The sequence below is a fragment of the Panicum virgatum genome, chromosome 8K, assembly GCF_016808335.1.
Source record: "Panicum virgatum strain AP13 chromosome 8K, P.virgatum_v5, whole genome shotgun sequence".
Taxonomy (NCBI): domain Eukaryota; kingdom Viridiplantae; phylum Streptophyta; class Magnoliopsida; order Poales; family Poaceae; genus Panicum; species Panicum virgatum.
Window position 1 is genome coordinate 9,184,561 of NC_053143.1, and position 12,250 is coordinate 9,196,810.

The 12,250-nt window shown below is 55.8% G+C and overlaps 2 protein-coding genes across 2 annotated transcripts; both read left to right on the top strand.

The window, feature by feature from the left end:
- Positions 1 to 228: 228 nt before the first annotated feature.
- On the top strand, positions 229 to 2,985 carry LOC120645404 (probable methyltransferase PMT26). The gene is made up of 3 exons (XM_039922189.1): positions 229 to 2,099; positions 2,222 to 2,689; positions 2,772 to 2,985. The coding sequence occupies exons 1-3, from the start codon at positions 229 to 231 to the stop codon at positions 2,983 to 2,985; spliced, it is 2,553 nt and encodes an 850-aa protein (XP_039778123.1).
- Positions 2,986 to 6,738: 3,753 nt separating this feature from the next.
- On the top strand, positions 6,739 to 11,593 carry LOC120645406. The gene is made up of 4 exons (XM_039922190.1): positions 6,739 to 7,290; positions 7,387 to 7,777; positions 10,572 to 11,020; positions 11,204 to 11,593. Exons 1-4 carry the CDS (start codon positions 6,739 to 6,741, stop codon positions 11,591 to 11,593), a joined length of 1,782 nt encoding a protein of 593 aa, XP_039778124.1.
- The last annotated feature ends 657 nt before the right edge of the window (positions 11,594 to 12,250 follow it).

Here is a 12,250-nt window from a genome sequence, read left to right on the forward strand (position 1 = left end):
TCGCTCCCCCTCTCACTCCCCCTCCCCGCTTTACGCTCTCTTCCCTCCGTCCAAACTTGCCACCCGCGGCGCCCTTAAGAATCGCGCACGCATCGCATGCACACTCCCCTCCCTTCTGAACCAGGAACAGATCGATCGCGACCGGCGCGTGCATGGAACTGGATGGAGAGGTTTGATTTGCATGAGCAGCGGCTGATCGGAAGGGGTCGGAGGAGGAGGTAGAGGGTGATGGCGCTGTTCGACCGGAACCAGCGGCAGCGGTCGCCGCTCTGCTCGACGGCGACCTTCGTCGCGTTCGCCGCGCTGTGCCTCCTCGGCCTCTGGGTGGCGTCCTCGCCGGAGGCCGTCGTCCCGGCAGCCATCTCGCTGGCGTCCGCGGAGAAGGCCGCCGCCGCCAGGGCCGACGTCAGGGAGGAGGACAGCTCCATCGACGCCACCAACACCGTCAAGCAGGGCAGCGCCAACGTCGTGGCGGAGACCACCGCCGCCGCCGCGGCCGGGGACGCCGCCAAGGGGGACCAGACGTTCGACGACGAGAACGGCAGGACGGAGGGCGGGGAGGTCGTCAAACCCGGGTCCGGCGGCGGCGGCGGCGACACGGAGAAGGGCGCCGAGGAGGCGGCCGCGGAGACCGACAACGCTAGTAAGGACGCCGCGGGTGGGCTGGACGCCAAGGAGACCGGCGCCGAGCAGGCGGCGGCGACCGACACCAAGGAGAGCGGCGCCGCCGTGGCGGGCCGCGGCGGCATGGCCAAGAACCTGACCTTCGAGTTCGACGACGAGAACGGGAAGATGGACGGCGTCGACCTGGTGAAGGACGACGGCAACAAGACCCGCATCTCGGAGGAGAGCGCCAAGGTCGAAGGAGCCGCGCTGACGGTGAAGCCGGTGGGCAAATCGGCGGCCGCGGCGGCCACAGACACCGACTCTGCCAGCACGGCGAGTTCCGACGAGGAGAAGAGGCAGCAGGACGGCGGCGAGCAGCAGCTTCACGCGGCGGAGGCCGCCCTGCCGACCGTCCAGGCGGAGCTGCTCACGGAGCGCGCGGCGCAGAACGGGTCGTTCACGACGCAGGCCGCCGAGTCCACGGAGGAGAAGAAGAACCGCGCCGAGACGACGAAGAAGAAGAAGGGCAAGAAGGGGAAGAAGAAGCCGGCGGCCGGCGGCGGCACCGCGTCGTCGGCGTCGGCGGCGTGGAAGCTGTGCAACTCGAGCGCCGGCGCGGACTACATCCCGTGCCTGGACAACGAGGCGGCCATCCGGAAGCTCAAGACGGACAAGCACTACGAGCACCGGGAGCGGCACTGCCCCGCGGCGGCGCCGACGTGCCTGGTGCCGGCACCGCCGCAGTACCGCGACCCGATCCGGTGGCCGCACAGCCGCGACAAGATCTGGTACCACAACGTGCCGCACACGGGGCTGGCCGAGTACAAGGGCCACCAGAACTGGGTGCGCGTCTCCGGCGAGCATCTGACGTTCCCCGGCGGCGGCACGCAGTTCAAGCACGGCGCGCTCCGGTACATCGACCTGATACAGGGCGCGCTCCCCGCGGTGGCGTGGGGGAGGCGCAGCCGCGTGGTGCTCGACGTCGGCTGCGGCGTGGCCAGCTTCGGCGGCTACCTCTTCGACCGCGGCGCGCTGACCATGTCGCTGGCGCCCAAGGACGAGCACGAGGCGCAGGTGCAGTTCGCGCTGGAGCGCGGCATCCCGGCCATCTCCGCCGTGATGGGCACGCAGCGGCTGCCATTCCCCGGCGGCGTCTTCGACGTCGTGCACTGCGCGCGGTGCCGCGTGCCGTGGCACATCGACAGCGGCATGCTCCTCCTCGAGCTCAACCGCCTGCTCCGCCCCGGCGGCGTCTTCGTCTGGTCCGCCACGCCGGTGTACCAGAAGCTGCCCGACGACGTCGAGATCTGGGACGGGATGACGAAGCTCACCGCGGCCATGTGCTGGGAGATGGTGGCCCGGACCAAGCACACCGTCGACGACCAGGTCGGCGTCGCCATCTTCCGAAAGCCGGAGAACAATGCCTGCTACGACAAGCGGCCGCAGAAGGAGCCGCCGCTGTGCGAGCCCTCCGACGATCCCAACGCGGCATGGTACTAATTGGTTGCCTAATTGGAGAAGAATGCATGAATTCCCGGATGGGCAATCGAGGAAGAAGATGATGATGAATTATTCCCGATCCCGATCCGATCGATGATCTCGCATTGCATTGCAGGAACATAAAGCTGCGGGCGTGCATGCACCGGGTGCCGGAGGACCCGGCGGTGCGCGGCGCGCGGTGGCCGGCGCCGTGGCCGGCGAGGCTGGGGAAGGCGCCGTACTGGCTGGACAGCAGCCAGACGGGGGTGTACGGGAAGCCGGCGCCGGAGGACTTCGCGGCGGACCAGGCGCACTGGAGGAAGGTGGTTCGGAGCTCGTACCTCGCCGGCATGGGCATCGACTGGGGGAGCGTCCGGAACGTCATGGACATGCGGGCCGTCTACGGCGGGCTCGCCGCCGCGCTGTGGGAGATGAAGGTGTGGGTGATGAACGTGGTCACCATCGACTCGCCGGACACGCTGCCGGTGATCTACGAGCGCGGCCTCTTCGGGATCTACCACGACTGGTGCGAGTCCTTCAGCACCTACCCGAGGTCCTACGACCTGCTCCACGCCGACCACCTCTTCTCCAAGCTCAAGCCCAGGTGATGATCATAGCAGTGGAGGTGCAAGCTAATTAAGCATGCATGGCGTTGAATTGATCGAAGAGGGTTAATAATTTGGCAGGTGCAAGGTTCTGCCGGTGGTGGTGGAGGTGGACCGGATCCTGAGGCCGAACGGCAAGCTCATCGTGCGGGACGACAAGGCGACGGTGGACGAGATCCAGAGCGTGGTGAGGTCGTTGCAGTGGGAGGTCAGGATGACCGTGTCCAAGAACAAGGAGGCGATGCTGTGCGCGAGGAAGACGACGTGGCGGCCCACGGAAGTCGAGACCAGATGAGAAGAACTGACCTAGCCGTATACACACGTAGTGCGTCGTCGTTCTTTCAGAGAGCTTTTGTAGAGGGTGATCATCTACTGATCTACATCTACAATAGTACTACACTTGGTGCTGCAGCTAGCATTGCGATGACTGAGTGAGAGCTAGATGATGATGCTAGCTGGGGATTGTCGTAGGCTTTTTGTTACTGTTTTTGGGTGTGTTCTATGGATGTGTTTAGGGGTCCTTCATGTATCTACCTTTGACATGGGACTTGAGAGTACATACATACATAATATATATGGGTAAGTAATGGATCATGGTGCGAAAGGGCCTGTAGTCTAGTGGTTAAAAAAAAAGCCTCAGTAGCACCTCATGGTGCGTTGTGCTTTCAGTGGTAGGCGACATTCCTGTCGATAGTGATCGAGGTGCCTGTGGTGACTTCATCAATCTTGAGGATTTGCCGACTCAGTCTTCGTGATTGACGAAGTCATCACAAGTGTCTCACTGTGGCCCTAATCTCGTGAACTAGAATGACCCTTCCTGCCCGATTCAATAAATCAGCCTTCCATCCAGGGAGTTTATCCGCAATTTTATTGATAAGAGGCTAGAGCTATGCACAAGTTAGTTTCCTGATAGAGAGAGGAAGCCCAAGATATTTGCAGGGAAAACACTGAACCTCACAAGGGAGGTGTGCTTGCACAACCGTCAATTCTTCCTCCGAGCACTTGGATGGGGAAAACCCTAAACCCTACACAAGTCTTAAGGCCCAAAGCAGAACCAAACAGCTGCAGCAAATCCTCAACCATACACAAGTCTTTGGTGACTGGACGAAGGAACAAAACCACATCATCAGCATAAATGGAGACTCGGTGATGAATGTTTCATGTAGCCAATGGTTGTAACATCCCCTCGTTGTTAGCCTTCTCGACCATATAGTTTAAAACATCCATAACCAAGATGAAGAGCTTAGGTGAGAGGGGGTCACCTTGCCTAAACCATGTCGATGGAGCAGCTCTTCCCCTGCGATGCCATTAAGGATTACCCGAGTGGATGAAGAACCAAGGATACCACAGATTAGGTCCCGGTATCTAGGGCCAAAGCCCCTTTTCTGCAAAATCTCCAAAAGAATGGCCCAAGAAACTGAATCAAACGCCTTAGAAATCTCAGCTTTAAAAGAATCTAAGGCTGTTTCTGTTGGTAAAGGAACCAGGTTGTTTGTTGGACAAGGATGAAAATGTCATGGATGCAATGACCTTTAACAAATGCACTTTGGTTGGCAGAAACCATTGCACTTAGCTTGCTTGCTAGCCAGTTAGCAATCAGTTTAGTGACAAGTTTGGCAAAACTGTGAATTAGGCTGATAGGCCGAAAATCCTTGACCTGTACAACATCCTGTTTCTTGGACAGCAGGTCAGATGAAGTGCTCTGTTGAGAAGTTGCAGGCTCCTGACATTTCCACGATGCACTGCTGCAAGGGCTGGCATCACATCTGGCTTGATGATAGGCCAGCACATCTTATAAAAACAACTAGTATAGCCGTCTGGTCCTGGTGCCTTGTCCGAGGGCATACGTTTGATGGTGCCCTACACTTCCTTCTCTCCGAATGGCAGCTCAAGGTCAGAAAGATCATAATTATTGAGCTCCAAATTGTCCAAGTTGATAGAAACATTTTTTTGTTCAGAAGTGCCCAGAAGCTTGTCATAGAACAAGAAAAATTCAGTAGCTTTGTCCTCATGGCTGGTAAGTACCTGGTCTTCTGAAATTAATTTAGAGATAAAATTCTTCCTCTTTCTGTAGCGTGCTTGAGACTGAAATAGCACGGTGTTGGCATCTCCATCTTTTAGCCATCCAATTCTAGACCTTACCCGAGCCATGGTTCTCGGCAGGGAACTCAGCGCAAGTGCATGCTTCTTCAAGGCGTGCAGCAACCACAGCTCGCTGTCGGATAACTCAACTATCTTGAGCAATCTCGAACTGGTGAATAATTTCCTTGGCTAAAGCGAGCTGTGTTGCAATATATCCAGTTTTCTTCTGACTCCAGCTCTGTAGAGCTCTGGTAAGAGCCTTGAGTTTTAAAGATAGTGTTTCCAGGGGGCAGAAACGTCGACCGAAGACCAAGCTTTAGCAAACACTTCCCGGAAGCCCTCCAACCGTGGCCAAAAGGATTCAAAATGGAACCTGCCTTTACCAGGAAGTAGATCCCCCAGCCCCAATATGAGGGGGCAGTGGTCCGAGTCCATGGAAGCCGTGGTTTGCAACAGACAATTGGGCCAAAGGATACTAGACCAGTTGGTTGAAGCACTCCAGCGGCACACCATAGGTCTGAGGTTCGAACCCCGCGTGGGGCGAATTTCCGACTGTGGTTAAAAAAATCTCCCTCGCTTGCAGCCAGGGTTCAGAGTTTTTTTCGACTGGGAAGCCGGTTGCTTCCTCTTAATGAAAAATTGTTGGGGCTATCATACCCCACCTGGTCGAGGTTTTTTTTTGCAACAGACAATTGGGGAACAGACTTTTCCACTCCACCGAACAAAACACTCTATCCAGTTTACAAAGTGTTGAGGATGTCCCTCCGCCACTCCAGGTGAACTTGCGACTAGTATGCGGCAATTCTTTCAATGCCAGATCATCTCCAAAAACGGCCCATCATTGCACGGTTGAGGTTTGAACTATTCTTTTCCTCCTCTCTATATATGAGATTTGAAATCTCCCGCCAACACCCAAGGGCCATGGCAAGCTGCTCGAACGCCACGAAGTTCTTGCAGAAATTGGATCTTTTCATCATTCCCTTGTGGTCCATGCACAGACGTCAGCCACCAAGGTTCAGTTTCAGCCGGCTGGAATTGAATTGAGGTGCTGTGAGCATCCACTCGAGTAGAAATTGCAGGACCCAGGTCATGCTTCCATGCGACCAGGAGGCCACCACTTGCGCCCACAGAGGGGACAAACTGTAGTGGCTGAAGGAAGAACCCAGGGCAGAGAGCAGGAACGTACTGTCGAGATATGGTCTCCATTTTTGTTTCCTGGATACACACAATGTCGACCTTAGTATGTAGACTCCATGAACAAAATAAAATCTTTGAAGGATTCATTGAACAAGAAAAGAAATCCGACCACAGAAGGTACTTGTCAGCACTGAATCACAGTACTCATGTTCCCAAGTCCCTCAGGTACTCCAGCCAAACAGAGCCACCAGGGCCTGAACATGGGACATATATAACAAGGAGGTTACTGAACAACTTAGCATAATCGTTCAGAACACGCTGGCCAACAAGCTCCTGCTCCATTGCAATGCCAAGTGAACGGATGACAGTGCTGCGGGCTCCAACATCCGGGATGCCTTCAAACTCTGCGCGGGGCCAAAGTGGGAGGAGGCGCCATGTTGATGACCGGATCCCCAGCAACGGACCAACGGTTGACGATGAACGTTGTGTTGGATAATTCTAGCGCACGGTCAGTTAGCGAGTCTGTTAGTTCGTTAGAGAATAACGAGCCCTTGCGTGGGCGCGTCGAGTCGTGGGCATGTTGCCCGGTCTTTTCTCCTTGCATGTAGATGCACGACGCCGCCTGGATCTCGCTCGTGGTCGCGATCAAGCTTTGTAATCCCTATTTAGTTGTTGAATAGAGTCAGAAAATGCTGCTACTTCCGCAGCACCAAAAACCTCTCTCGCACTCGCTGTCTCTCGCACTCGCTCCGCCCTCGTCGCCGGCATTCCGATGCCCGGCGAGCTCCAACATCTGGCATCAGAGCCAAGGTTCCCATCGACACCGAGCATGTCGCGCAGCTCCGCGCCGGGTCGCCAGCAGCAGCTGGGCCACACGCCGTCTCCACAGCGCCGTTTTCGCCGCCGTTCGCCATTGCCGCCGCCACGACGTCCGCGCCACCGAGCCGGCACCGTCACCAAGCGTATCATCGAGAAGTCGACCTCAACTGTGGTCTATCCGGTTCTCGTCCGCAACGACTACACCGACTGGTCACTTGTCATGAAGGTGAACCTCCAGGCGGCGGAGCTGTGGGATGTCATCGAGTCCGGCGACGGCGACTTCCCTACCGACCGCAAAGCTCTGGCCGCGCTCCTTCGAGCTGTGCCTCAGGAGATGAGGGCGGGGCTGGCCGTCAAGGAGACTGCACGCAAGGTGTGGGACGCGATCTGTTTGATGCGGATGGGCACCGATCGAGTCAAGGAGGCAAACGCCGAGAAGCTGAGGCAGGACTTCGCCGACATCACATTCAAACCCGATGAGCTTGTAGAATATTTCGCCTTGCGTATTAACACCTTGGCAAATGAACTGCGAGTTCTCGGGGATCCCGTGACGGAGAAGGAGGTGGTGAAGAAGATGCTGCATGAAGTGCCGGAGAGACTGGAGAGCGTGGCGATCTCCATGGAGACCCTCCTCGATTTGAACTCTCTGTCGTTGTAGGAAGCCACCGGACACCTGCGCGCCGTCGAGCATCGCAAGAAGAAGGTGTCTGGTGGGAAGGACAGCGTCAGCCGCCTGCTTCTCACGGAGGAGTGGACCGCCCGCATAAAGAAACGCGACGGCAGCAGCTCCGGCGCAGGATCCGGTGGCCGCGAGCGCCGGAACAGCGGCAAGCCGCTGCGCGAGCGCGGTCAAGACAGCAGCAAGGCGTCCGCGTCCAAGGCGGGCCCAACGAACGTCTGCGACTACTGCGGGAAGAAGGGCCATTGGGCCGTTGAATGCTGCAAGAAGAAGCGTGATCAGGCCCAGGCCTTTGTGGCCCAAGAAGAAGAGGAGGACCAGGCTCTGCTGATGGCCCATGCCGTCGTCCTCAACACCGATCCGCCCTCGGGTGCCCAGGCTCCACCGCCGCCGCTGCCCGAGCTTGTCGTCTGCTACTTTTGCGGGAAACAGGGCCATTCATGTCACACCCTGAAATTTTTTGAATTTCAGGATGTGATTAAAATAAAAAATAAAACAACAATTTTCTCATAATTTTAAAATTTTCTCAACATTTATTTTCTTCACAGGGAATTTAGTATTAAAAAAATAATAATAATTGATTGTCTTCTAAATAAATTAAATAAAATTTGTTCTTTTGTGTTGCATTCATGCCACAATGCATTATTTTATTTCTTGTTGTTCAACTCGAGTTTAAATTCTCTTGAATTTAAATTTGAATTGAATTGTTTGAATCTTTTATTGAAAAAAAGAAAGAAGTAACCTCTCTCTCTTTTCCCTATATCCTTTTGGCCCAGCCCATCTTCCTCTCTCCTTCTTTTTCCTATCTCCTGCGGCCCAAAACTCCTCTGCCGGTCCACCTTCCTCTCCCGCGAAGCCCAGCCCGACGCCCCCTCCCTTTCCTCTCTCGGTCGCCGACAGGAGGGCCCCGCACGCACGCGGACTCAAGGAGTTCGGCCGCCGCACGCCACGCGCCGTCCGAGCCTTGCGTGGCCCGCACGCCGAGGCCGCCCGCTCGTCCCTATTTAAGCGCCGCCGGACCCGTCTTGGACCCCCCCTCGACCCGCAGCTGCTTTGCGCAAAACCCTAGCCGCACGCGCCGCCATTTGGAGTCCGAAAGCTCGGTGCCGCCGCTGATCCGCCGTTCCGCCGCTCCTCCTCGACAAGTTCACCACCCCGGAGTTTCGCAAGGTAGCAAGGGAGCTCTCGGACCCTTTTTCCCCTCCCTCTCGCTCTCCTCCATCTGCGCGAGCTCGCCGGAGCTTTGCTCCGCCGCACCACCGCCGTGCGCCTTGCTCCGCCTGCCTAGGCCCCACCCGAAACCCTAGATCGAGTTCACCGTGCCGCGCACTCTCTCCCAGGCCGACCCGCGCTCGAAACCCACCCCGGATGGCCGTTTCGGCAAACGCCGGTGAGCTCCGCCGCCGCAGGCGCAAGCGCCGCCCGCCAGAGTCGCGGAGCCGCCCCGCCCGAGCCGCTGCACCGCGTGCATGCCTGCAGCCGAGCTGCCGCCCACCTGAGCCGTTTCTGAGCCGAGCCGAGCCGAGCCACGAAGACGCCTCTGCGCCGTTAGATCTAGATCCAACGGATCAGATCTGTTAAACCCGAGCCGAATCTGAGCCGTCCTTGGCCTTTTTGCAAAAGAGACCCTGAGTTTTCTCAAAATCAACCCGTCGTCCTGCTCTGTTCAAAAATAATTCTATTTAAGTCCTTTTATTTACAGAAAGAACCCTATTCTTTTACAAAATTGAACCCGCCGTCCAAAGCTTAGGTTTTTGCTTGCTAGCCCCTGTAGTTTAGGTTTAATTTCGTTTTAGTCCCTGGTTTCTTTAGGGCTAGCCCCTGGAAGTTTAAATCTATCGCAAACAAGTCATTGGAACCTTGTTTTAGCCATATCTTTCACGTTTCAACTCTGTTTTCAGCGATTCTTGCGCTCACGTGATCCTTGTGACGTGTGCAATAGCTTTATAACCTTTTTATCCTCTATGAGCACACTTTGTTGTGTCTTACGAATCTTTTATGTTAGTCCTTAACCTTTTAGTTAATCGCGACTAGATCCCTGATGCATCGTTTGTCCCATAGAATCGCCGTTTTAGTTCCGTTTTCTGTGTTTCTTAAGCTCTCATAACCGTAGCAGCGAGCCCGATCCTTTAGTACAATATTTTAATGCTTTTATGTGATTGGTGTATTGTTCTTAGTGGTTTTTGTTTGTTGATTTGTATGTTTGCTCGATGATTGCTCCGAGTAGAAGGATTGCCGTTCGAAGATTGAAGATCAAGAGTTCCAAGTGAGTAAAAGCTGAAGAGCAGTAAGAGTAGCTTTTTGTTGGAGAAAGGCAAGTGACCCTAACCATCTTTCTATCTATACTTATATACAGGAGTACTTGATTTAATTGGAACATGGAGAACCACCGAAGAAAACCGTACAACCACAATACTACATGGCTCTGGTCTTGGCTGATTAATTAGAGACTCTAGCTTGTGACAATCTTACCGAAAGGGCAAGAGGGGATGCATCGATGGGGTATAGCTCGGTCCTCTTGGGGCAATTGGTATTGTTTAATGGTCCTTTGGCAAGGTACCACCTCATTAGGACAGTGTTATGACCGCTTTGGCTTGAAACCTTAGCGGATTGTTACGGGTTAGGGAATCTTTGTAAAGGCCTCGTAGCGTCCCTATGCGATCACACCTTGGAAGTGTGATATTGTGCCTAGCTAGCACATGCGTGGTTGGGTTCAAAGTTCTTCGGAACTTTTACCCAAATTGTGGTGAAAGTGTAGAACCTTTGCAGAGTGTAAAACTGATATATCCGCCGTGCTCACGGTCAAGAGCGGCTTGGACCCTCACATGATTAATAAACTTAAAGATGGATTTAAATCATTTTCTGGTTATTTCTTGTGGCCTTGCTGAGTACCAACCATAAGTGTACTCACCCTTACTTACTGCTGCTCAGAAGGAGAAAGTTGTGGTGAAGTCTTTTGAAGATGTTGCTGAGTTCTAGGCGTACGCAACCCCAAGTCGATTGCCTGTGAAGTTTGAAGCCCCCGTTTCTAGGATAAGCTGTATAAATCTGATAGTCTTTTATTTGTTGTTTTTTCTCTTTTACGTGATACTGTTGCTGATTATTCACTTATAATGTCACTTATGCATTTGGTTTTGTCCTTAAAACCGGGTGTGACAATTCAGTCGCTGATTGCCGCAAGAAAAGGGGCACTGATTTGCCCCCAAGTGCCCAGGCTCCACCGCCGCCGCCATCGGAGCGCATCGTCGTCGTCGAGCAGAAGGTCTACGGCGATCTGGGGCCTAGGGAGGAGGGAGATGATCACCTCTGGGTCCTGGACACTAGGGCCACAAACCACATGACCGGTTGCCTCCACGCCTTCGCCGAGCTTGACTCCAAGGTGTGCGGCAATGTCCGGTTCGACGACGGCTCCATGGTGGAGATCGAGGGCGCGCAGGACCATTGTGTTCATCTGCAAGAACGGCGAGCACCGAGCACTAACGGGGGTCTACTACATCCCAAGCTCAAGGCGAACATCATCAGTCTCGGTCAGTTGGAGGAGACAGGCTGCCGCGTCGTCCTCGATTCCGGTGTGCTGACCATCCACGACCCCAGCCGACATCTTCTCGCCAAGGTGACCCGGAGTCTGGAGCGCCTCTACCACCTACACCTCAACATTGGGCATCCCATGTTCTTGTCCGCGCGCACCTCCGAGCAAGCGTGGCTCTGGCATGCGCGATTCGGCCACCTCGGCTTCAGCTCCCTCATGAAGATGGCAGCGCAACAGATGGTGCGCGGTCTACCACTCCTGGATTAGGTGGATCAGGTGTGCGATGGGTGCCTCATTGGCAAGCAGCGGCGCGCATCATTCCCGGCGCAGGCGAAGTACAGAGCAGAGCATGCCATCGACCTTGTCCACGGCGACCTCTGCGGCCCGATCACTCCAGCCACCCCGAGCGGTAACAAGTACTTCCTGCTCCTTGTTGATGACATGAGCCGGTTCATGTTGCTGCGCATGCTCTCGAGAAAAGATGAAGCCCATGCTACTATCAAGAACTTCAAGGCGGCTGTGGAGGCGGAGACGGGGCGCAGGCTGAAGACGCTCCACACTGACCGTGGGGGGGAGTTCACGTCCATCGAGTTCGGGCAGTACTGCGTCGAGCATGGCGTCGAACGCCACCTCACCGCTCCCTACTCTCCCCAATAGAATGGGGTAGTGGAGCGGCGCAACCAGAGCATCCTCTCCATGGCGCGCTGCATGCTGAAGACCAAGGGTCTGCCGGGGTACTTCTGGGGCGAGGCGGTGTCCACCGCTGTCTTCATCCTCAACAGGGCCTACGAAGCTTGGCATGGCGAGCGGCCGGCGGTGCACTTCCTCCGCACGTTCGGCTGCATCGCGCATGTCAAGGTCACACGCCCCAACCTGAAGAAGCTGGACGACCGAAGCTAGAAGACGATCTTCGTCGGCAACATGCCTGGCTCCAAGGCCTACCGGTGCTACGACCCCGTCAGCCGCCGCGTCATCATCAGCCGTGACATCGTCTTCGACGAAGCAGCTCAATGGAGCTGGGGTGGTGAAGCCGGGGAGTCCTCTGTGGACGGCGAGCCCTTCACCATTGAGCACATCACCGAGACCATGACGACGACCACCGCGCTAGCAGTGACACCGTCTCTGTCTCCCGCGCGTGCATCGTCACCTGCGTCAGCCTCTCCATCAACACCGCACACGCCACCGGCTACTACGCCGCATGGGGGTTCTCCGGTGGGTGCCAACAACCTCCCCGGCACCTCCTGCAGTGCAGCTGGCCATGCCACCAACTGAGGTGCTCGATGATGACCTTGATGCAGAGCACGACGACGATGT